This window comes from Anticarsia gemmatalis, chromosome 27 (genome assembly GCF_050436995.1).
Source record: "Anticarsia gemmatalis isolate Benzon Research Colony breed Stoneville strain chromosome 27, ilAntGemm2 primary, whole genome shotgun sequence".
NCBI lineage: Eukaryota > Metazoa > Arthropoda > Insecta > Lepidoptera > Erebidae > Anticarsia > Anticarsia gemmatalis.
The window spans coordinates 717,524-744,505 of record NC_134771.1 but is presented as its reverse complement, the minus strand read 5'-3'; the positions used below and the strand labels follow the sequence as shown (position 1 = coordinate 744,505).

General features: G+C 35.9%; 1 protein-coding gene across 5 annotated transcripts in view; it reads left to right on the top strand.

Moving 5' to 3' along the window:
• Positions 1-26,982, top strand: part of LOC142984677 (uncharacterized) — a 63,178-nt gene that overhangs the window by 22,746 nt on the left and 13,450 nt on the right. For 4 of the 5 annotated variants that reach the window (XM_076132431.1, XM_076132432.1, XM_076132434.1 and 1 more), the window contains one exon: positions 24,253-24,309. In XM_076132431.1, coding sequence (XP_075988546.1) covers positions 24,267-24,309 — 43 coding nt within the window. In that variant the 5' untranslated portion in view covers positions 24,253-24,266. Of the gene's footprint in view, positions 1-20,579; positions 20,617-24,252; positions 24,310-26,982 lie in introns of those variants that run through there. The other variant, XM_076132433.1, reaches the window with a different exon arrangement.

The following is a 26,982-nucleotide window of genomic DNA, read 5'->3' as shown; positions in this document are numbered from 1 at the left end:
TTGTTCTGTGGATGGGTGACCATCTTATACAGGTCGAGTTCCTCCGTGTTACGAAAGGCACGTGAAAATGTGGCGGTCATTTACAAAAATCTTTGACAGTCTTTAAAAGTAATCAGAAGTTTGAAAATCGAACAACCAGTCTTACCGAAGGGTAGTGTTATAACCCAGGTGACTAGGTTGTGGAGGTCAGATAGGCAGTCGCTTCATGTAAAATACTGGTATTCAGCTGCATCCGGTGAGACTGGAAGCCGACTCCAACATAGTTGGAAGAAAGGCTAAACTGGTTTGTTTATCACTTCATACGATGCTCGGACCACTCCATCATATTTTAAATTGACAAGTATTTTGCTTCAAGTCTCCATTTAAATCCGGTATCGTACTATTATGTATTTATAATTGAAGTGTAAAAGTAAATGTTATTGCTTATCAAATACTTTAATATAAATCTAATTGCGTTCACTTACTGTTACTTGGTGTGGCCATACGAATGGAATATGGCGGACATTTTATAATAACAAATAAGAAAGTATGACAAATACTTTTTTAACCCATTACTGTCCTACTACTGGTCAAGGGTCTCCTCCCGTAATGAGGGAGGAGTTAGGCCTTGAGTCTACCACGCTGGCCAATTGTGGGTTGGGGACTTTGCATACCTTCAAGAACTGTTCTAAAGAACTCTTAGGCATGTAAGGTCTCCTTCACCGTTGGATTAATTACATTATTATTATTTGTTTAATTGTTAATATCTGACTCTATAGCACGGTTGTTAGTGTATCTGACTGCTGATCAGGAGACCCCAGGTTCGATTAGCCCGATTGTTAGTTTTATACATCCATAATATCACACTTTTTATAGATATTGAGAGACAATAATTTAGTTTTATATACCACAATAAAAGTCTATTACTAAAAACATACACATTAAATAAAAATTGGGAGTAATCCCAAAAATCTCAAAATCCATGGTTTCCCCACTATCAAAAGTATCACATTTACCTTTAGTATAGTACAATTAAGTCCAGCCGTGGGCGATATGACGCAACATAATGAATGTGGGTCAATAATCTTATTACATAGTTATAGCCCGCGGCGTTGCTTGGAGTTTGATGGTATTTTTGTTTTGTTATTTTATGATGTGTGGTGGCTGTAGCTTTGGTGGATACGGCTTAGCTAACAACAGCCGCGTGGATCGATCTCTGAGGTTAAGCTACGCTTACCGAGGTTGTTCTGTGGATGGGGGACCATTTTTTTGCTAAATTTCGTAGGCAAACTTTCTTAGGTCTGTTAAAACAATCGATAATAATTTGTAACTAGAGGCCCGGGCAGACGTTTTAGGGGTAGATAGTACAATTTAATTCCATTGATCCCACTCCCATGGGAGTTTGGATCCCGTCGATCCCATACAACCCTTGTGTGTAGTTGTTCCAAAGATTATGCGTGCACATACATTTAGATCATACATTTTAATATGAAAAGATACATACATAACTTGAAAAAGTCATTGGTGTGTTGCCTCGGGTTCGAACCATCGACCACTTGCTTGGTAGGCATATGCTTAAACCATTCGGCTATCACTGCTCTATATAAAATATATTTATATAATTGTTTTTACATACAAACATACAAATGAAAGACCCAAACTACAAAAAGTATCATAAAACTTGTACAACAAAGTAGAGTAAGCAGAAATAACGGTATAATTAAAAATCACATCACGTGCATGTCATAACACTGTAAAAGGATTGGGCAACTCATTACACTCCCTTTTGTGAAGTAGGTTACATGGTAACCTAATGTTAGTATGAGGGCAAAGGACTGGTAACCTTGGGTTCAATTTAACCTAGAGGAAGAGAAAGTTTTGAAAAATAGGACTACACATACTAAACCCATTGATGTCCCACTGCTGGGCAAGGGTCTTCTCCCGTAATGAGGGAGGGGTTAGGTCTTGAGTCCACCACGCTGGCCGAGTGCGGGTTAGGGACTTTGCATGCCTTCAATAAATGTATTAAACAAATTTTAGGCATGCAAGGTTTCCTGACGATGTTTTCCTTCACCGTTACACACACATATGACCCGAAGCTGTAGACACGCCTACAGCTACAGTGAAATATAACCGTATTTCGCTATTAACAATGTTAGTCCCATGTAATTGTGGCGAGACTATTGCCATATACCGGGCACGTTACCAAACTACATGAAACAAATAGAAATTATTAAAGACCAAGCACATTACCCGACTTGGAATCGAAACTGAGCAGTAAGATACACTACAAACCGCGCCACAGGGGCAGTAGGCAGTAAACGTATTTCATACACTTTTTCCAAAGGCCTTTGGGTATAAAAGGCGAGATATTATATATTTTCTTACCACAGAACAGAAAAATTTGCAAAATATTTAATTAAAAATATGCACATTGCCCAAACACTTAAGTAATATCATAGACAAACATCAAAATTCAAACCACAGACAATATAATTTCAACACCTGAAATAACTTTCACATCACTATTACTTAAAAAATCAAACATTTTTAATCGATTACGCAGTTGGATCGTTATAAATCATTTGAAAGCTACTAGTGTGGCTAATCGATACGATTCTTACCGATTATAACAGTGGTTCTCAAACTTTTTAGATGATAGACCACTTGTAATGTGATTCAACTATAGTTAGACCCCAGTTTATTAAATAGATGACCCGCGCAACTTCGCTTGCGTCACATAAGAGAGAATGTATGAAAATTTTCTCCGTTTTTGTAACATTTTTTACTGGTACTCTGCTCCTATTGGCCGTAGCGTGATAATATATAGCCTTCCTCAATAAATGGGCTATCTAACATTGAAAGATTTTCAAATCGGACCAGTAGTTCCTGAGATTAGCGCGTTCAAACAAACAAACAAACAAAAAAACAAACTCTTCAGCTTTATTATATTAGTATAGATTTTCGTTTCCATAGCACAAATAAATGACGTGATTTTATTATTTCTATTATTTTTAAAAAATACAACTCCCGATCTATTAATTGCTCTTGTGACGCGGGGATTTTTACAAACATACAACAACGGACACAAAGTACAACCAGACCCGAAACAATTATTTATGGATCACACAAATAATTTTCCCGTGTAGGAATCCAACCCACGACTTCGACGCAATGGTAGCGGCGTGGCGAACTAAACCACTGCGTCACGGAAGTAGTCATATTTCCCAAAACATCAAATTTCAAAGTTTTTCCACTTTATATTTGTTATCACAACAAAACAATAATCATTTTTAACACACACTACTTTACAAACTCAGATCTACAACACTCAACCGTAATATCTTTTAAGACACCCATAGACCCCAATTTTCTATCACTTAACTTTTAATTATTTGTACATTGACCCCCAGATTCGCGGGGTCATTGTAACAAACAACTTTGACACCCACTGGCCGGTAACAATCGATTTAGTTGTGTAACGATTTGACATCCAGTTTGTAAATATTTTTAGTTTTATGCAATTTAGTGTCATAATTGTTGCTTGTTTTTTAAATTACTTGCATTGCATTATGCATGTTCGCATGTCGGCATGTATGGTGCAAGAGTTAGAGTATGCTTAGTAATAATGGGATCGAATTCCATTTGAAACAACTTTACATTTATTTACCCCCGGTTTCTGAGGTACATTTACCGGTAGTTTATCTATTCAATAGAGTTTTTTATATGAGCTTAAACACTATTGAATAGATAAACTACCGCTAAATGTACCTCAGAAACTGGGAGTTAATCGGCTTAAAAATGGAGTTTGTTTTTTCATCATCTGATTTTTTTTATGATTGTTATTTTATATAATAATTTTATTGCTTGGACTAATTTTGATGGTAATTTTTTTAAACTTTATATGTTTGGGCTTGGGCTTACATCTTTAGAACTACACAACGAATTGATAAGATTTTTAAAACATAGAGTGATTCAAGAGGAAGGTTTCAGTCAAAATTGTAAAAGTTTTTTTTTGGTAAATATTTTTTTAAGTCGAGTGAAGTCGCGTGCTTAAGCACGTATTGTATATGGGTCATTAACCCCAAGAACATTGACTCAGGACTTGCCATATCATTGTCCCGTTATAACATAACAGGTTCGCCATATGGGACCGAGATATATTAGGATTATTATTTAATATTATTATGCAATACAGTGATTTTGTTTATTGTTTAAATTGGTGAATCTTTTGGTTATTGGTGTACGTAGTTCGATTCCCCGGTTGGTTAAAATGTTGTTGAGTATATAACGGGATTCTACACTTTACCAACTGGTGAAAATTTTCTCAGAATTCTCCAAACTCTCCAAATTATATTGGCCTTGAGTCAAAAAATATAAAAATGCGTTCAAAAAAGTATAGACTACGGCATCACATTTTGACCCACCCGGGATCTGAAGCCGAGACTACAGGTTAAGTCCTATTCAAGTATAAGTAATAAGTAAAAAATAAATAAATAGATATTATATATGATGTACGTACTACTAGATAGGTACAGCTACGGATAATATGGGCGAAGTCAGGGCATATTTCTAGTATATATATAAATACGCTATTATTATTCCTGTCTGGTGACAAGTTTTTTGACCTTCCAAGCTTTTTATAATTCCAAAGTTTTCTTTATTTTACACACAGACAAACCGATAATAAGGTGAATGCACCAATAATCGGACGTAAAATTTATTACTAACAATATATTATTTTTAATATATTTATTTGAAATAAATAAGCGGGAGTTTTTTTGTTATTTCTAGAATTAATGTGAATGTTTTGTTTTTGCTTTAAGGAGTCATTGATCTAATAATGGGGTCAAATTTTATGTTCAGAGGTCAGTTTAAAAAATAAATTAAAATACACCTTTGTTTTTATTTATAAATAATTAATTTTTATTTTGTAATAGTCGTTTATTCCTTTTCATATTTCAGTGTGCTTTAAATGTTATCGGCTGAGATTGGCGACAGCTATCTTTAACTGTTGTTATTATCGAATGGTTAGTGGTCAACCTAGTGTCAAAGTTGTTCAAGCCGCCCGAAAGGCCTTTGACATGACTTAACGACTGTTATCTTAGTAGACGACAACCGGGACCGACTTTTTACGTGCACGGAGACGCCCAGCTCAAATACCACTATGCGGTCACCCATCTATAGAACGACCGTGCCAACGATTGCTTAACCCACAGATCGTTTACCGACCGGTGAGCGCAACTGGCTATGGGCGCCAAGCTATCTTTAATGAAATAGTATGACACCACGTCCTTTTCTTTTGGGTTAGTTATTCCGTGGTGATAAGTTTCAGTGTTGAATTATGAGACAGCCAACTATAAACAGTCAAACGAAACGACCACGCACCAATAACTGTGACTGAATGTGTGAATGAAATTACGTTACGATGAAAGTGGTGACGCTCGGCTGATTCTTGCATTATTAAGGGGAAAATTAAAAGAAAATTGCTCTATCGCTATTGTAAAGTGTGTATCATTTGATTGATTTGTATCGAAATTAATTGTACACTTAGGTATTGATAAAATTATTCTGCTCTAATATTATAATGTTCAACAGCAGTGACAGTCGAGTGGTTTAAATTGACACCTCCCGCGCAAGTGGTCTCAGGTTCGAACCCGAGGCACAACTAATTTCAATAAAATTAAAATTCCTATACTCTTTATTCTAATTCTTTACCTAACAATATTTATATACCAATAAATTCCAAAAAGATACAATTTTAATACCAAAATAAATACATTTTTTACCAACTTCACACGACCGTCAAACAACCGATTCACCTTACAAAAATTTCTTTGTTTGTGTCTCTACGTTAAAAGAATATAAATAAGTTAAGACAAAGAACTTTTTATTGCGAAGAATATTTTATTTTATTTGAACTAAATATATTGATTTGAATATAAAGTTCAGTTTCGAGAAAAAAAGCCTTTTAAGCGACTTCTTTTGCGTTAAGGAGCTCGTGGCTAAGTGACGCCCGAATCGAATCCTCAGGTTAAGCTACGTTTGCTGAGGTTAGCCTTTAGATGGGTGACCTCATTATGCATGCAGAGTTACTCCGTGTTTCTAGCACTGCTAGCAATCAGAAGCTTCAAAGTCTGACATCCAGTCTTACCGAGGGTTATCATGTAGTCATTCTGGTAACTGTGTTGTGGAGGTCAGATAGACAGTCGCTCCATGTAAAATACTGGTATTCAGCTGCATCCAGTGAGACTGGAAGCCGACTCCAACATAGTTGTAAAAAATATATTTTCGTTTTATTAAGATTTTGAATAAAATCAATGTTGACTTACTTTCGTAATAATTATCATTTTTAATTTTAATTACTTAATTATTATTTATTTCCGCTCCATCATCTAATATTAGTAATGTAATGCATTTCATTATCTAATTAGTAATTATTAATTTTGCTATTAATAATCATGTAATTAGCATAACTATGTGATTAGAACTAAAATTGATTATTACGTAAGAAATGCAGTTGTTTTTATTAAAAAAAACTGTAGCACTTGAGTCGTCACTTTCACGAACATACAAACAACGGATAACCCTACGTTGCCCTATGCGGGAATCGAACTGCGACTGCCTCCCAGAAGTCTTGGGTTCAGACCCTAGATCGGGCCAAAAAAGTCCTTTTTGAGTTGCCTAGTAACAATTTCTCAGAGATTGCCTCGAATATGGAAGTTGAGGTCGTAGAACTCCGTGCCTCGGAGAGCACGTAAAGCCGTCGGTCCTGCGCCTGCCCTCCCACCGTATTTATTGTATGGACTATGAGAGTAAAGCAATAGAGAGTGTACCTGTGTATTGTGCACACACTTGGACTCTATAAAAATTCTGAACAGTAGAGCGATTCTGTACGGTCGGTACTGTCGAGTATCGAAAGTTTGACATTTAAAATGTACCCAAAATAGTTCCTACGACGGCGATAGAGACGCTGATCAGATTTTCATACAAAATTGAGGCGCCCAGAACCAATTGCGCTCACCGGTCGGCAAACAATCTGTGGGTTAAGCCAACCTTGGCGCGGTCATTCCATAGATGGGTGACCACATAGTGGTAATTGAGCTGGGCGTCTCCGTGCTTCGGAGGGCACGTAAAAAGTCGGTCCCGGCTGTTATTTACTAAAATAATAGTCGTTAAGTCATGTCAAAGGGCTCTCGGACGGCTTGAACAACTTTGACTCTAGGTTTACCACTAACCATACGACAAACAAACAAACATACAAAATTACTCGATAGCTAGCCGGTTGTCGATAGTCGATAGTGGTAGAGGATCGAGCTGGCCCGTTTCAATGGCCGCCTTATATCGGCTAGAACGCTAGAAGGACATTCTAGATTGCTTTTATCAACAAACTAAAAGGATATAAGCACTATAGCACTGGATAAGTCTAGCTCAGACTGTGACCTAATAGTTACATAATAAAATGGCCGCCTCGTTACGTCACTTGACACAAGCTAGTGCATTATTTTAGATATAATTAGCATTCATTTGTGACCTAGATTTTTAGTAGCGGTTTTTCAATATTTTGAAAGGGTTAAACGTTAAACATACTATATTCCCGCGGTTTCGCTTGTGAAAATGTTATAATGTCCGGGATATAAAGTCTCCTACGTCCTATAGTATATATAGGCGGCCCGTTAAACTTTATTGTTGACTAGCTGACCCGCGCAACTTCGCTTGCGTCACATAAGAGAGAATGGGTCATAATTTTCCCGTTTTTGTAACATTTTTTACTGGTACTCTGCTCCTATTGGTCGTAGCGTGATGATATATAGCCTATAGCCGACCACGATAAATGGACTATCTAACACGGAAAGAATTTTTTAAATAGGACCAGTAGTTGCTGAGATTAACGCGTTCAAACAAACAAACAAACAAACAAACTCTTCAGCTTTATAATATTAGTATAGGTATACCTAGAACTATATTTATTAAAATATAGTTAAATTTAGCACGCCCATAAAACTAAGTAGCTAAAAAAAATTGCCTAACTCAGGAATCAAACCCGAGGTCTACCACCACTTAGACCTTTCACAGTAAATATTTGAACATAAAAACAAACAAATTTAACAAACAACTCATAACAAGTATTGCAAATACAAAGTGAATGTAAAAAGGTCTTATGTTATATGATAACAATTGACACTTATGCTCTAATGATACTATGACTTTAGGCAACCTTTTAACCTAGATTTTTGTAAGACTTTTTGCGACCAATTTTTGCTTTAAAGTGTTTATATTTGCACTCATAGTAAAAGATTGTGGTAAGCAAACTATAATGAGGACGTATTTTAGATGGGTGACCACTTTTGTTCAATTGTAAATTAAGTTGAGCTTTTTGAAAATTGGATTAGAAAAAAAGTGTTATATTTTCAGCCATACTCGTTTAGAAATGTAGAGATAAGTCGTTTTCCGGTATATTATTTCTCATACACCTGAAATTGATCAAAATCTGTCCCACTGCTGGGCAAGAGCTTCTGCTCGAACGAGGAAGACTTAGGCCTTGCTTCCACCACGCTGGCCACGTGAGGTTAGTCGTTTGTAATATATGAGTATGATATAAAAATATATAAAAGTCATGATGAATCGAACCCGATGCTTCTGGTTTGTCAAAATTGTTAATATTTTCAATTAATACTGACCCAAAGTTAACCAGTTTACTTACTCAACAAGTAAAACCAGAAGCGAGTAGCAAAAATGGTTTTTATACCAAATATCTGGTACTTTATAACCACTCACTCATGCGGTTTTTTTACAATATATTAGGTCGGGGAAAAAGTCTTTTCGCATCATAGTATGTATGTAAAATCTCTTTGTCTTCAAGAATCACAAATAAGTACACGGTTCATTAGGTTTATTTCAGTGAGCTCCTGATAATGCGAAAAGACTTTTTCCCCGACCTAATAATTAAGTCATTTAACTGGTGATGTATGACAAAATGTATGAATGTGAATGAAGCAAGAAAAGTTTGTAAGGATCGTAGCAAGTGGCTTTGGACTCTAAGGCTCCCAATTATGGGAAAAAGTGCTTCGGAGGGCACGTAAAAAGTCGGTCCCGGTTGTTGTCAATTAAGATAACAGTCGTTAAGCCACGTTAAAGGCCTTTGGGCGGCTTGAACAACTTTGACACTAGGTTGACCACTTACCATACGATAAGAAGAAGAATGGGAAAAAGGCGAAATTTTGTGTATCTATGTAATTAACACGGTTTTCTGTTAATCTAAATAAGTAGGTATGTATATAGAAGTAAATATAAATATTTGAATAAAAGCAGCTGAAACCAAAACACAGTTACGTATAAATTTCATAAAAAAGTTCATAATGTTTCACTTTAATTTTGTTCAAAAACTTTTACTTAAAATATCAACTTACAAGGTACTGAAATGAATACAACTTTAAACGTGTTTAACTAATATTAGATAATAATCATGTAACACGAAAAGCCTAAAGCCGTCCATCGGCTTACACGGAAGCCGAGACAAGCAACAATAAGCCTAAGTAACGTTACAATGCATTACACAACTCATATGTCGGTCAGACAACAAAAACCTGTCACGTCCATTATGACTGTATACCGTTGTTACAATACACTGTGTGTGCCCAGTATTGCTATAAGTCTCATAACTTTAAGTAAATATCATTGGACAACTCACACACGGTCATTTGATTCCAAACTAATCAGAGCTTGTGCTATGGTAACTAAATAACTGATAAACATACTTATATATTTATTAAAGGCCCGATTTAACCACCTCTCGTTAAGTATCAGATAACTTATTAGAAGAAATTTCAACATTTATTTTCATACATTTTCCTGTCACTTTATCCAGCAGAAAGTTTATCTGACACTAATTCATAAGCCGTAAGCCGGCCCTTAATCGCGATGTCAAGGTATTTAACCAATCACATGACAAGAGTCAATGGACAAAGTACTTGTATGTATGTATGTATGTATGTATGTATGTATGTATGTATGTATGTATGTATGTATGTATGTATGTATGTATGTATGTATGTATGTATGTTTGTATGTATGTATGGGTATATGACCTTACAAACTTGGTCGGTGCAGTAACTGCAGACGAAGGTCGTTGTGTACTCGGCTTATAGGTGTAGGAATATTGTAGACGTGGCTTTATGGGACATAGTTGCGCTCACTGGTCAGTAAACGATCTGTGGGTTAAGCAACCCATGGTGCGGTCATTCTATAGATGGGTGACCGTGTAGTGATATTTGAACTGATCAAAAACAGGTTTCCTCCCAAACGAGGCGGAGGGTTTCCTTGAGTCCGCCACGCTGGCCAAGTGCGGGTATTAAACAAAATTTTTAGGCATGCAAGGTTTCCTCACGATGTTTTCCTTCACCGTTATATATTACTAGCTGACCCGCGCAACTTCGCTTGCGTCACATAAGAGAGAATGGGTCATCATTTTCCCCGTTTTTGTTACATTTTTTACTGTTACTCTGCTCCTATTGGTTGTAGCGTGATGACATATAGCCTTCCTCAATAAATGGGCTATCTAACACTGAAATAAATTTCAAATCGGACCCGTAGTTCCTGAAATAAGCGCGTTCAAACAAACAGATTAGAAAAACTCTTCAGATTTATAGTATTAAAAGTATAGATGTATGGAAAAAAATCTCGTCTTTACTGCAGTTTTCTCACTCTACACTTATTAACTGGTGACCTTTCAAGTAGCCACATTCCTTGACAAAATAAGAAATAGTATTCAACATCATTTACATTCTATCGAGTCGGCAAGCAACTTGTTTTTTAAAGATGCCTGCAATAAGAATGAAACCTGTGTCGCGGACTATTGAAACAAACATCGAACTCAAAATATAAGCCGAGAAAACAATTTGTAGCTTACACAAAATTATATTCGTTCTGAATAAGAATAATAGATACTAAAAGCATTCAAAAGTACACATAAATTAGTTTCTATTATTAGCTTTTACCCGCGGCTTCGTCCGCCACCTGAATTTTCCCATGAAAATGCGTCATTTTCCCGGGGTAAAAAGTAGCCTATGTCCTTTCTCGGGTATCAAAATATCTCCATACCAAATTTCATGCAAATTGATTCAGTAGTTTAGGCGTGATTGAGTAACAGACAGAGTTATTTTCGCATTTATTATATTAGTATGGAGTACATACTAGCTGATCAGCGCAACTTCGCTTGCTCAAGTAAGCGAGAATGGGTCATCATTTTCCCCGTTTTTGAAACAACAGCCTTATAGCCTTCCTCAATAAATAGGCTATCCAACAGTCAAATAATTTTTCAATTCGTACCAGCAGTTCCTGAGATTAGCGGGTTCAAACAAACAAACTCTACTAATACTAGAATAGATTACTAGCTTTAAAGGCAGTTAAAGAATAAACAGTTTATTCAAATCACCTTCGGCCTCTAACCTCAAAAAAAACTAACAACGGTCGTTTCAAATCTATGTACTTTAAGTTTACACAATGCAGTGGTTTCTCACGCGTATTACATAGTTTTAATTATATACGTTTGTCTCGGATACGGATATTAATTTGTAGTTGCAATGTTTCGTTTGTATGTACGGGTATGTAACCTACTGTCATATCAATATTTGTCATAAGGCATGAATGCACGTCCCAGAAATGTCCCACGTCTTGTGACGAGCGAAAATTAGCGATTTCGTTTGTTATATCGCCCAACACATAGCGAGAATTAGTATGTTCACGTTTCTGGGAGATTTTCCCATCCAAAACTTTTGTTTTTCCGCAGGGCTGCTAAGTATTTTTGTCAACAACTATACATAGAATTATAGTACCAAAAATTTGTAGAGAACCTTTGCTAGCAGATGTAACAGCAGCTTACCGAGAGTGCATACACACATACATACATCAAATCGCGCTATTTCCCCATAGGGGTAGGCAGAGACCAAAGAATGCCGCTTGTTACGCTTCTAACAAACTTACCCAGCTTCATCTATACTAATATTATAAAGCTGAAGAGTTTGTTCGTTTGTTTGAACGCGCTAATCTCAGGAACTACTGGTCCGAACTGAAAAATTATGTCAGTGTTAGATAGCACATATATCGAGGAAGGCTATAGGCTATAAATATATCATCACGCTACGACCAATAGGAGCAGAGTACCAGTGAAAAATGTTACAAAAACGGGGAAAATTTTGACCCGTTCTCTCTTATGCGACGCAAGCGAAGTTGCGCGGGTCAGCTAGTTTACCATACATTTTTTGTCGTCCATATTATCGTACAGGATACACATTGTCTCCTCCTCCTTTCATTTTCTCTCCATGACTAAACCATCTGAGCATCCCATTCTCAATGATTGTCACTTTATCTTCTTTCAAACCACAACGATCGTTTACAAAACTGCCTTATAATAAACATGTCAATTTGAATACAATCACCAATGTAACACGTAATATTGCCCTAACGTTTATGTAACGGTACCTACTGTACGTGACACACGCTTACTAGCGTGAAGTTTCACCTAATTCTGTATAATCTAGCTGTTACACATGGATTTACGTGGTTTTTATTAAACTAACTTTTCGTCAGCAGCTGTGCCCATGTGCAATTACATCTCCTTTGGTGTGGAAATTACAAAAAACCTCTCTTCCCGGTTTTTTAAGGCACATTAATCTGTAGTTTATCTATTCAAACTGTCATGTTTATATGAGCTTTAACGCTATTAAATAGATAAACTACCGCTAAATGTACCTCAGAAACCAGGGGTTAGTGCTTCACTACATTTTCTAAGGAATCTTCATACAAGTTTCTACGCTCTGTAGTTTCGGGTGTGCGTTGTCCATCAGTCAGTCAGTAACGGAAGAGTTTTAAATGCATAGATAGATAGGCTACTTGACTACCAGTCAAATCAGCTAATCTTTATACATACATACATAATAATATACCCAAAGGTGTAGACAGGGGTGTTTAAAATACACCCACGTATCGCCATTAACAATGTTAGTCCCATGTAATAGGGGACGAGCCTACTGCCCTCTATCGGGCACGTTCCCAAACTCCGGTCTACTGTTGAAAAATATTCTAATCCAAATTAGAAATGACCAATAGCAATTGATCCTACGCGGGAATCGAAGCCGGGACCTCGTGTTCAGTAGTCGTATACACCACCACCTAAATCACAAAAGGTAGTTTGCAGAAATTAAGCATCTACTACTAATACGACTATTATTGCTATCGCCAGTCGCTAGTCTATCTATTGCTAGTCGTATGTAATCCATTTATTGCACCACAAGGTCGTTTCCATTGACCATACGCATGCAACGCTCCGCTGCCTACCCGCTTTCTCCTTTAGTAGCGTTATATACCATTGTTGTTAAGTGTTATGTAAGAATACGAAATATAATTTTTATTGGGTAATCTACGATAGTAGTGATACTTGAAACCTTGCATGCCTAAAATTTGTTTAATACATTTATTGAGGGCATGCAAAGTCTCTAACCCGCACTTGACCAGCGTGTTGGACTCAAGGCCTAACCCCTCCCTCGTTACGGGAGGAGACCCTGGCCCAGCAGTGGGACATTAATAGGTTAAGGAGTTAAGGAGAAGAGTGATACTTGACTAAGTGCTTGCCTTCAATTCAAGAGGTAGAGGATTCGAATCTAGGCAATGCACTAATGAGGTTCCCAAGACATGTGAGCTGTGCCGGTCGGTAAACGATCTGTGGGCTAAGCGACCCATGGCGCGGTCATTCTATAGATGGGTGACCGCATTGTCGTATTTGAACTGGGCGTCTCCGTGTTTCGGAGGGCACGTTAAAAGTCGGTCCCGGTTGTTATCAATTAAGATAACAGTCGTTAAGCCATGTCAAAGGTCTTTCGGGCTTGAACAACTTTGACACTAGTTTGACAACTAACCTCCACAATCCAGTATTAAGCCCTTATTCTACCTCTTTGTTTAAAACACTCGCGATACAATAAGTAAAAGTATCGGCAAGGACATAGCAAGTGAACGAGTAGTACGTGTAGTAGTGAACGAACGCTGTATATAGCCTTATTAAATACTTGTATGTGCATGCATACATACATACATACGTAGTTATTACGCCCTTTTCTCATTGAAGTAAAGTATAGGTGTGTATACATACATACATTATTATTATGTCCTTTAATTACTGTAAGTAAAGTATAGGTAAGTAAATAGAGGTCACAAGTTCGAATCCTGTGTGGAAACATACCTTTTTCAGTATTTATTCATTGCCAGATGTCAGAGTTTCATCGAAAACAAAATTCTAAGTTAGAACGACAACTTAAGACGTAAGAAGACATGTCTTCAGCTATCATTGTGGTCTAGGCGGTAGAATATACGACTGCTGATCACAAAGTCCCGGGTTTGATTCCCGGGTCAGACAATAATTTTTGGTCTTTTTAATCTGATAAATTGGTACATATGAGTTTTTTTTTAATAAGAAAATTCCCGCACTAAGAATCACTCTTGTGTCGCGGGTACTTTTACAAACATACAAACAACGGACACAAAGCGCAACTAGGCTCAAAACAATTATTTGTGGATCGCAAAAATAATTGTTCTGTGTGGGAATCGAACCGAGAACCTCCGTTTTAGAGTTTTGGCGTGGCGACCTTTACCATTGCGCCACGGAGGTAGCACATATGACTTACATTGCAATCGAAACTACCTGTATTTTATCCACCTCTATCTACACCTGCTGATAATCATCAGTCTAGCCTTTCTTCCAACTATGTTGGAATCGGCTTCCAGTCTCACTGGGTGCAGCTGAATACCAATATTTTAAATGGAGCGACTGCCTATCGGACCTCCACAACCCAGTTACCTGGGATATAACACGATACCCTTCGGTAAGACTGGTTGTCAGACTTTCTAGCTTCTGTTAACGACTGTCGAAAATGACAGCCGGGACCCACAATTAAATGTGCTTTCTAAAGATGTATAAGATGGTCACCCATCCGCAGATCAACCTCGGCAAGCGTTGCTTAACCTCAGAGATCGATCCGCGCGGCTGTTGTTAACTAAACCACGAGCTCCTCACCTGCCTATAACACCCGATATATTACGTATGTATAAACTACATACATTTTGTAAAGCCGTGCCTAGATATTAATATTAATGCACTATATCTTCCTGTATTTCTCTTTAAGCTAAATCAATCACTGTGACAGTTAGAAAACCTCTTGTTGTGTAACAGACTGCTTCAGTTTCCGTTATAAACTAGCGTTTACTAGTGATTTTGTATACATACATACAAATATAAATATTATTGGACAACTCACACACGGTCATTTGATTCTAAACTAAGCAGAGCTTGTACTATGGTAACCAGACAACTGATAAACATACATAAATACTTCTAAATATATACTTATATAGATAAATTGACAACCAGGCTATATATAACTGATAGACGTACTTATGATACTTCTTAACGCATGGCAATGGTCTCCTTCCAAACGAGGGGGAGGGGGTTAGACCTTGACTCCACCACGCTGGCTAAGTGCGGGTTGGGGACTTTGCATGCCCTCAATAAATGTATGAAACCAATTTTAGGCATGCAAGGTTTCCTCACGATGTTTTCTTTCACCGTTAGAGCATACTTACATAGATAAATTAACAACCAGGCTCAGAAAAGATGCATCATCACAAAATTAATTGTCGCGGGTGGGATTTGCACCCCTCAATAAAAGTATTAAAAAACAATTTTAACGACATTGTCTTTGTAATAAAATAAATGCCCCAAGTGCATTTATATTTTTAAGTTCCAGCACTATAATTGAATTATTATTGGTGGGGTGACCTGGTTCCTGGATGGATGGCCAGACGCAACTATCGATAAACCGAGGAGACCTGGAATCTCAGGAGTGAGGTCTTTGCTCAGCAGTGGGACATAGAAACAGGCTAATTAAAAATATATATGTAAAATTACACATCATATGATATCCTACGAAAAGACAAAAACTTTTTAACTATTCTTTTACAAAAACTTTACAGACTTATTGGCCGATGAAAGGGCTACTAAGAATGGTCTAACAATCTAGTAAATATAATTTATAGGTACTGAATCTTGATTCGTTTATTTAAAGCAGGGGTTCCCAACCTTTTCTTAGTTCGGGACCACTTTTATATTATTCCTGTAAGCAGGGACCACCATGTTAGTATATTAAAAATAAGGTGGAATAATCATCCTGAAAATTCAAAATTTTGAAATCATTCGCGGACCACATTTTGACCTCTGCGGACCACTGGTTAAGAACCACTGATTTAAAGTATATGTATAACGGGCAACACAAAATAAAACAATGGTCTGTACATGCTCGTACGCAACTTCCTACTATTGTTGCATATAAGTGTAATTGTACCGCAAGATAACACGTTCGGTTCCCATGTTAGGCACTGTTTTGTTTGCAGCAATTTGTAAAGTTTGACCTTTTGGCCGACTGGTAACTGAAAATGTATGGTAATAAACTCGCCCCTGTTACATGGGACTAACATTGTTAATGGCGAAAAGGGGGGTGTATTTCATAGACATATTACCCCTTCTGGTAAAAAAAAAATAATTTAATTATTGTGTTATAACCCAGGTAACTGGGTTGTGGAGGCTCGACAGACAGTCGCTCCATGTAAAATACTGGTATTCAGCTGCATCCGGTGAGCCTGGAAGCCGACTCCAACATAGTTGAGAGAAAGGCTACGCTGATGAAGAATTTCATACTAAGTTTTTTTTTCTAAATAATGAATTTAGTTAAAAATTCACCACAAGATCATAAAATTATGAAAAAACAAGAAAAAAATTACTTCCGACAGACAATTAAATAAATTAAAAAAGTATTTTATGTAATTTTTACATAATTTAACTTTAAATACAACTTTATCTAACAAAACATTAAAATTGCGTAATTATTTTAACAACTTTTTATAACATTTTAATTTAATTCATGAATTAAATAGTGCGAATTATTCATAAAATGTAAAATTATTTCTAAGGGCGGTTACAGATTCAGCGTCTTTCACGACTTTGCTTAAAAAATGGTCTTTAAAAGATTAGTCTAATGTTCAAAATCTTATTATAATACTAGCCGACAAACGTTTCTTTGCCATATAAATTTAAAAAAAATAGTGTCTCTTATGTGTATGAAAAATAGATGTTGGCCGATTCTCAGACCTACTCAATATGCTCTCAAAATTTCATGAGAATCGGTCAAGCCGTTTCGTAAGCCGTGAGTATGGCAACGAAAACTGTGACGCGAGAATATAACAATATTTCATACATACATAACATTACGCCTGTTATACCGGAAGATGTAAGAAATAGGAAAGAGACCCCATATGGCCACTAAAAATGTTAGACCCATGTAATAATGTGACTATAAAAAATGACAATGAATAAAATAAATAAATTTATATCCCGCTGCTGGGGTACCCAATATAACAGTGCGGTTTGGAGACTTTGCATACCATCAAGAACTGTTCTAAAGAACTCTCAGACATGCAAGCAACCTTGCATCACGATGTTTTCCTTCACCGTTAGAACAAGTGATCATTAATAATTATAATACACACATCACATATAAAAGTTTTTGATTCGAACCATCGTCTATTTTATACGCCTAATGTGTAAAAGTTCTAAGTAAAATGTTACGAAAACCACAAAGTGTAACGTATGAGATAAAAACATTAATTGTTTGCGTAATATTTTAAATACTCTGAATCCATTGTTCACTCTACTTTCATTTTCACATACTCGCATTTCATTATATTTTTACACTGTATTTTGCTCAAGACTTTGTCTACGAAGAAAGATTTTTAAACGTAAAAAGAGCATATGTATAAATTTTGTTTATCGATTGATGTCTCAGGTTAAGCTACGCTTGCCGAGGTTGGCCTTTGTAGGTTTACCATATCGAGTTCTATGTTTCGAAAGTCAGGTTAAATTGTGGATCCCAGCTGTTATTTAAGATCAATCTGACAGTTTTCACCAGTAGTCAGAAACCTTAAAAGTCTGACAACCAGTCTTACTAAGTGTATGGTGTTATAACACAGGTAACTGGGTTGTGGAGGTCCGATAGTCAGTCGTTTCATGTAAAATACTGGTATTCAGCTGCACCCGGTGAGATTGGAAGGCTAGACTGATATGTTGCACCAAATGATATTTTTTTATGTAACTTCTAATGCCATCTATCGGTCATAATAATAAACTCTCGACTTTAATGAAAAAAATCCTTGAAATTTATAAAATAGAATGTCAAGCCTATTATGAAATTGTATAAATGTTGCAAGTATTTAATAAATACAAGTTGTTAATAGTTAATTAATGTTCAAGAAATTACGTTTAGATATTCTTAACTTTTCATAATAAATATCATTGGACAACTCACACACGGTCATTTGATTTCAAACCAAACAATTTCGTTTAATTTACTTTGACGCAGTGTTTAACGTGGTCACCTTGCCGCAACAAACGCCGCGTGTGGTGGGTTCGAATCCCACCCGGGACAAATATTTGTGTGATGAGCACGAGTATTTGTTCTGAGCCTGGTTGTTAATGTATCTATATAAGTACGTATTTAGAAGTATATAAGTATGTTTATCAGTTATTTAGTTACCATAGTACAAGCTCTGCTTGGTTTGAAACCAGATGACCGTGTGTGAGTTGTCAAATGATATTTATTATTTACTAGCTTTTTCCTGCGACTTCGTCCGCCACCTGAATTTTCCCATAGAAATGCGTCATTTTCCCTGGGTAAAAAGTAGCCTATGTCCTTTCTCGGGTATCAAAATATCTCCATACTAAATTTCATGCAAATTGGTTCAGTAGTTTAGGCGTGATTGAGTAACAGACCGACAGACAGAGTTACTTTCGCATTTATAATATTAGTATGGAAGTATGGATTAATAATCCAACGTTTTTATATTTTGTACCAACACTAAGTTTACTAATCGGTTTATTTTTTAAACGTTTACCTTAAAGAGGCCATTATTTATTTAACAAGAATCTTCAACCAGTCTTACTTAAGTCAAACTGTCAACATAACTTAGATATCTCCAAGGTTTTATACACTGTACAAACATACATACATTATAGCATACATGTTATATGTATACAATCTTTATGTACAATGTACGATAAAGTATTTTTTTTTTCTTTAAAAGACAACTACCGCACTAAGAATTGCTCTTGTGTCGCGGGGACTTTTACAAATACAAACAAAGGACATAAAGTACGACCAGACCCAAAACTATTATTTGTGGATCGCACAAATAATTGTTCCATGTGGAAATTGAACCCACGATCTCACGACGCAATGGTAACGGCTTGGCGACCTAAACCTCTGAGCCACAGAGGCAGTTAAAAGCGATAGAGTTTGTTAGTATGAATGCGTTAATATCAGGAACTATTGTTTCGAATTGTTATTTATTGTGTTGAATTAAATAGTTCGTTTATTAAAAAAGGCTATTTAAAAATGTTGGAAAAACTACCTCTAAAGTCCCTAGTACACTTGGGGTACAATCAACGACTAAACGTTTCGGGGCAGCTTTTTAACTCTTACACAAGAATAACTCAGACGGAAAATCGAACCCGAGACTTCATGACAAAAACTGTCAAATTAACACAATTTTAGTATCTGTCAAAATACATTATTATAAAAAATTATACCAAAAAATGTAGCAATATGTAAAAATTCACATCATCAACGCTCCTATTAATATTTATTAAAACATAAAACTGCTAGACTTATTCTGATGAGTTCACATCATTGTAATGTAATGGTTTCTTGCCAAATCATGTATAATATTGACCTCAGAGACCCAGAAAATGTTTAACAATAAGCCATAATAATAAAAAAATATGGCGATTTACGAAATGTACGAGAAACAGGATTAATTTAATTAAGAATCACCCATAATCACCCAGTTGCGCTCACCGGTCGGTAAACAATCTGTGAGTTAAGCAACCCTTAGAACGGCCATTCCATAGATGGGTGACCGTATAGTGGTATTTGAACTGAGCGTCTCCGTGCTTCGGAAGGCTTGTTAAAAGTCGGTCCCGGTTGTTGTCAATTAAGATAACAGTCGCAAGCCATGCTAAAAGTCTTTCGGGCGGCTTGAACAACTTTGACACTAGGTTGACCACTAACCATACGATAAAAAAATACCCAAAGTTTAGGCTCAGGTGTATGAAATAACCACGTTTCGCTATTAACAATGTTAGTCCCATGTAATAGGGGGCGAGTCTATTGTCATATACCGGGCATGTTACCAAACTCCGGACTACTATTGACAAAATAAATATTTTCATATTAATTAGAAAGACTATTAGTTCTTTGTCCGAACCGGGAATTGAATCCAAGACTACATGATCAGTAGTTAGATACTCTACCCACCGCGCCACAGAATCAATGTATTATGGAAAAATATGGAGAAATATATATTTTTCTATTACACGTGACATACGTCCTCCTTCAAACAAGTTGTACTAGACAAAATGTTAATTATAATAAAAAACCGGTATTGGAAACGAGAATATTCATTTTCGATCTGTTTTGCTAGATTTCGGTTCAGTTTTTTCTGTGATGTAGTGGGACACACACGCGGATTGCAACTATGATTGTGAGTTAATTATTTTTCTTTAATTTCACGTTTTTATTATTTCATGCTATTTCTTTCATTGTTTTGATATACTTCTTTTAATAGCATATTATACGTTTAGAGATTATATGTGTAATCGAATATTTAAATGAAACATTCCTATTCCAATATGTATTAGAAATAATATCATTTGTTCTAACGGTGAGGAAATCATTGCAATGAAACTATTCTTTAAAGCAGTTCTTGAAGGTATGCAAAGTCCCCCCTCATTACGGGAGGAGACCCTTGCCCAGCAGTGGGACAATGAGGTATATTTAGAATTTTCTTGAAATTGTCATAATTTTCATATTTATGTGATTGAATATGTATTTTTTATGAAAAAATTATTACGCTAAGAAATAATTGTCTAGTATGCAAAATTTACGGTGATTTCACAAATAGACAAGATATTAAAACCTGAATCAGTTCCACTTTTTGTTGACTCCACAGGAAATATTGGTCTTAACTTTGCTTTTAATAATAAATTACATTAGAATAATTAATAAGTATTATTAGATTTTCCTATGCTTGTTGGAATATTCTCAATAATAGCTCGGAGTTTGGTAACGTGCCCGGTATATGGCAATAGGCTCGCCCCCTATTACATGGGACTAACATTGTTAACTTAAAAACGTGGTATTTGTGATTGCAATTTAGAATCCTTTAAATATAAGCAATATTTTAAAAATTAAAAAAATGTTTTGTTGTTACTAAAAGAAAACTTTTGTTCATATGTTTCAAGCATTGATTTACCTCACAATGTGTGTTAGTTTTTGTCTATAATTCAGTAACATTAAATTCGAAATTTCTCGATACATAATTAAAATTTATTATTATAAAAGAAACATCGCGAACCATCGCTAATAATGCTATCCTGTAGTTTTGATTCTGTATAATTGGAGATTAATTATTCAATAATCAATAATTCAGTTATTATATAGTGGCTATATTAAACTGGCAGTTGTTATGTAGTATATGAAACTGAATCGTTTAAAAGTGAATTGCGTTACCTTGCATTGTTTAGTAGTGTGGTGATATAATGTCTATCGCTTGACAAAAGGGCGAGTTTGTATCGAGTAAATTGTTAATATCACAAATTCATACAAATATCACGCCTGTTTTACCCTAAGGTGTGGGTAGATAGGTATGAAATACACCCAAGTTTTGCCATTAATAATGTTAGTCCCATGTAATAGGGGGCGAGACTATTGCCATATACGGGGCGCATTACCAAACCCCGGGCTACTATTGAGATTATTCGAATACTAGCTTAGTCTGTAATAATTACAATTTCAACATTATTTACGAAAAAAATGACATAGTCTGAGCATTTTAGATGAACCTTTTACAAGTACAAGTTTAATATTTTTTTGTTAACCCAGTCAACTACCATGTCTATAGCCACTTGCGTACCGGTCTGTAAACGATCTGTGGGTTAAGCAACTCTTGGTGCGGTCATTCCATAGATGGGTGACCGCAGAGTGGTATTTCAGCTGGTCGTCTCCGTGCTTCGGAGGGCACGTTAAAAGTCGGTCCCGGTTGTTATCTACTAAGATAACAGTTGTTAAGCCACGTCAAAGGCCTCTCAGGCGGCTTGAACAACTTTGACACTAGGTTGACCACTAACAAACAACTACCCAGTTTAACTGAAAGCCTTCCGCATAGGCTAAGTTATCAATCAACTTATTATAAATTTAACTTTAATTATATAACGTCCGGTCTTATTTGAATCCGACCTATAGATTGTCAGTTATCCGATGCGCCGGCGCAGCCGATCCATTGTCTCGACTCGTTATGTAAGCGTTACGAGTTCGACTCCCGATAGAGGTCAAATTGTACGGCTTTTTTTATAAAAGAAAACGGTGTCATGACCTTTGGATAACTTTTATTGTGATGTTCTTTTTGGATGGATTTTTTTGATTATTTTTTTGATGTTAGGCTATTAATAATATTGATAGTAAAATGTTATTAATGTCATCGTGTGCTTGCTTGTTTGTCCTTCTGTCACGTGAAAGCGACTGAATTTATGTATATAAAACTTATGCCCGGTTTCTGAGGTACATTTAGCGGTAGTTTACCTATTCAAACTGTCATGTTTATATAAGCTAAAATATTATTGAATAGATAAACTTCCGCTAAATGTACTTTAGAAACCGGTTGTTAAAAATATTGGTAAATTCTTTCTCTAGATAGAGCAAAGACGATATTATTATTTTACAGTTTTTTAAGGACTATTTCTTAGGATTTAAATTAAAATCACAGTGTATTTAAATAAGTAGGATGCCTCGTTTCCTTCAGGGAACGGCAGAGAATAAAGTCGTCACTTGTTACGATAACTAAGAATTAGTTTGGCTTAATTCACATCCAAACATCTTTTCATAATACCTCCAATATTGCGATATGTTTTAACAAAAATACATGAAATCACGTCCTTTTCTCACATAGGGGCAGGCAGAGATCAAAGAACGCCACTTGGTACGATCCTTACAAACTTCCCTTGCCTCATTCACATACATACATGTTGTCATACAGGACCGTCGGTTACGAGTAGGTACTACGCAAATTACCTCTTTGCAACACATCGATATCTATACTTCTATACTAATATATTATTATAAGCTTGTAAGTATAGTTTGTTTGTTAGCAATGAAAATGTTACAAAAACGGGGAAAATGATGACCCATTTTCTCTTATGTGACGCAAGCAAAGTTGCGTCAGCTAGTATACTTATATCTTTTTAGTTAAAGATATAAAATAAGAAGATTATTTATAGGTCATTTTCATAACGCTGTTGAAATACTTATAAAACTTTTACTTCTTAACTCAATGGAACAATAACTAATCGTAACAAATTGATTTGAGATTGTTCATAGCAGGTATGATTTTATCATCAATATTGTGTTGAAATTTCTTCATAGTTATATTATACTTTGTAGAGATTCATTTTGGATTATTTGGGTTACAAATGTAACTACTTTAAACAATTTATATTAGAAAAATTCATACTAGTGGCCCGGAGATTGTCCACATGCCGGGTATATGGCAATTGGCTATCCCCTTATTATTTGGGACTAAGATTGTTAATGGTATTTGAGCTGGGCGTCTCCGTGCTTCGGAGGGCTCGTACAAAGTCGGTCTTGGTTGTTGTCAACTAAGATAACAGTCGTTAAGCCACGTCAAAAGCCTTCGGGTGGCTTGAACAAATTTACACTAGCTTGACCACTAACCATACGGCAAACGAATACACCTCGGCCTACACGGCGTGATATTGTAAATTTTTTTTAAGATTTATTTTGTATTTTTTGTAGTATTACTTTAAATTACTGCGTACTCGCCGGTTTCGCCAATTAGCAGCAGATTTTAAAAGCAGAAGCTTATATTTGATTCCAGCTCTTCACCTGCTTCCTTGCAAGAGTTCATCAAGATATGTTTAGCGGTTTACTTGTAGGAGCGTAACAAAAAAGATAAACAGACGGTTTTAAACATTTTTTACGGATTGTGTTTATGAACTTAATCATATTTTTTTGTTTATTTATTATTTGTTGTTTATGTTATTTTTAGTTAAAACTATGTAAAAATGGGTGCCATGTTATTAATATGATATTTCCATTGTTACAGTTGGTGTAAACAAAATGAAACGTTCCCGACATAGATGGGTTGGGCTGAGCGTGTTTTGTAAGTATTACAATTATTTTATAATATTAATAGTAATTTTAAATAATTTTACTTAATTTTATAGAAAAATATACACAAATTCACGCATTTTCCCATAGTAGTAAGCAGAAACAAAATTACGCCACTTGGTACGATCCTTACAAACTTCCCTTGCCTCATTCACATCCATACATCTTGTCATACAGGACCGCCGGTTACGAGTACAAGATACTTACAAAATATATGGAAAAATAAAAAATCATTCTGCTTGATAGAAGATAGTTGGAAGTAGGAGATTACTCTCTTATTCATAAAAAGATATGAAATTATGGAAGGCTTATAACGTGTTTTGTTTCTTTCACTCCTTAGCGTAAAGAAAAAGAGAAAACATATTATAGAAGCTTTTTAACTAAAGTAGGTTTATAGTGTGTTTATGAATAAGAGGGTAAGTATCTAGGAGTAATTTTTTTTTTAAGTGACGAAGATCCAATCAATAACTTCGATTAAAATTAGGTAACGACTTTTCTTTGAATCGAATCATTATTACTAATTAGTAAATGATTGTCCTATTAGCAGACAGTGAGTTTAAGTTCATTGTAATTAGCATCGCGGAATTTAATTAAAGTGCTTAGTTAATGGCGAATTAAAAACCATTGTTAACGTCACAACGCCATTTACAATACTAATCTAATTAGTGACGTGCCTATTGGACACTTTACCAAACTCTGGGGTACTATTTACAAATATTCTTATACTAGCTGACTCGAGCTGCTTTGCTTGCGTCACATAAGAGAGAATGGGTCATAATTTTCCCCGTTTTTGTATTTTTTTTTACTGGTACTCTGCTCCTATTGTTTGTAGCGTGATGTTATATAGCCTATAGCCTTCCTTAATAAATAGACTATCCAACAGTAAAAGATTTTTTCAATTCGCACCGGTAGCTCCTGAGATTAGCGCGCTCAACAAAAAACCTACAATTTTTTAATATTAGTACAAATTAATAAGGTAGCACTTTACTTCGGAATCAACCCTGAGACCTTGTGATCAGCTATCCTATATACCACCCAGACAACAGAGGCCACCTCACCTATTATTATCTTTATGCAACATAAATATGTAAAAGTCCACTACTGCCCACTCCTTCGGGGAATTAGCGAGATATGCTAAATACATAACTGTGGCCGGCATTGGAATAATTATGCGAATTGCATCACGATCAATGATTTATTATTACAAATATTTATAATAATATTATTACAACAATGTCATTCTCTAAGGAATTATTGCGAAATCTTTTGTTATTGAGGCCTAGGAAAATTACCACATTGGTTGATAAAATGTCCTTCCCGATATATAACTTTTTTTAATCCATTACTGTCCCACTGCTGGGCAAGGGTCTCCTTCCAAACGAGGGAAGGGTTAGGCCTTGAGTCCACCACGCTGGTCAAATGCGGGTTGGGGACTTAGGATGCCCTCAATAAATGTATTTAACTTTTAGGCATGCAAGGTTTCATGCATAGATAACTACATTAAAGATATCGAGTTCCTCCGTGTTTCGGAAGGCACGTTCAATTGTGGGTCCCGGCTGTCATTTTCGAAGATCTTTGACAGTCGTTAACAGTAGTAAGAAGCTTTAAACACAGACAATCAGTCTGACCGATGGGTATCGTGTTATTCACCAGGTAACTGGGGTGCACCTCCGATGCAAGTGGTCGAGTGTTCCTATCCGGGGCAACACACCAATGACGTTCCCATAACTCACTTGTTCCAACGGTGAAGGAAAATATCGTGATGCTACCTTGCATGCCTGAGAGTTCTTTAAAACAGTTCTTAAAGGTATGCAAAGTCCCCAACCCGCACTCGACCAGCGTGGTGGACTCATAGCCTACCTCTCCCTCATCACGGGAGGAGACCCTTGCCCAGCAGTGGGACATTAATAGGTTAAAATTAAAATTGCAATACTTATTACAAAACGCCTTTGGAAAAGCCCAGTAATCAACAGTCGTACATGCCCTAACCTTGAATGTCATTATATAACACATTACGATGTATCTCTTGAGTATATATACATTATATACAGGTATATATTATAGCAACCATCTTACATAACGTTACATCATGAAATCCTTAAATGGTTGTGCAGAGGAGTTTTATAGCTAAGTGACATACATGAAGGTGGTTTTTAATTTTGCTTTATTTTTAGGTTTAATTTTAAATATCAATAGGGTGAGACAAAGGCACCTTAATTTTAATATACCTATGTATATTACGCGTAGCTCCACTCGCGGACAAATTTTCATCCCTTACTCTTTTCTTCTCGCAGCTTTGCGCGTGAAATATCACTTCAAAAATCCACTCTTTGTGCTCCTACACTTTCTAAGGTATATTTATATTAAATTTTATGTTTATAAGCTCAGTAGCTGACTATACGTTGTTTAAAATGTCTTTTATTTCCACAAAAAAAACGAAATAACCTTCCAAACAACATAAAAGATCTTCCGAGCGCGCACAGCTATAACTACTGAATGCAAGAAGCTGAAATTTGGCATGTGTGTTAATTGAAAAATGTAGGGAAACACTAGTACAGCTTTTCTGGAAACTCCACCCTGAAAGGAATTACATTCCTTGCGGAAAAAGCCGCGGGTGGCGTGCAAGTTTTAGTATAACATTTTAGATAATCTACAAATACCTAAA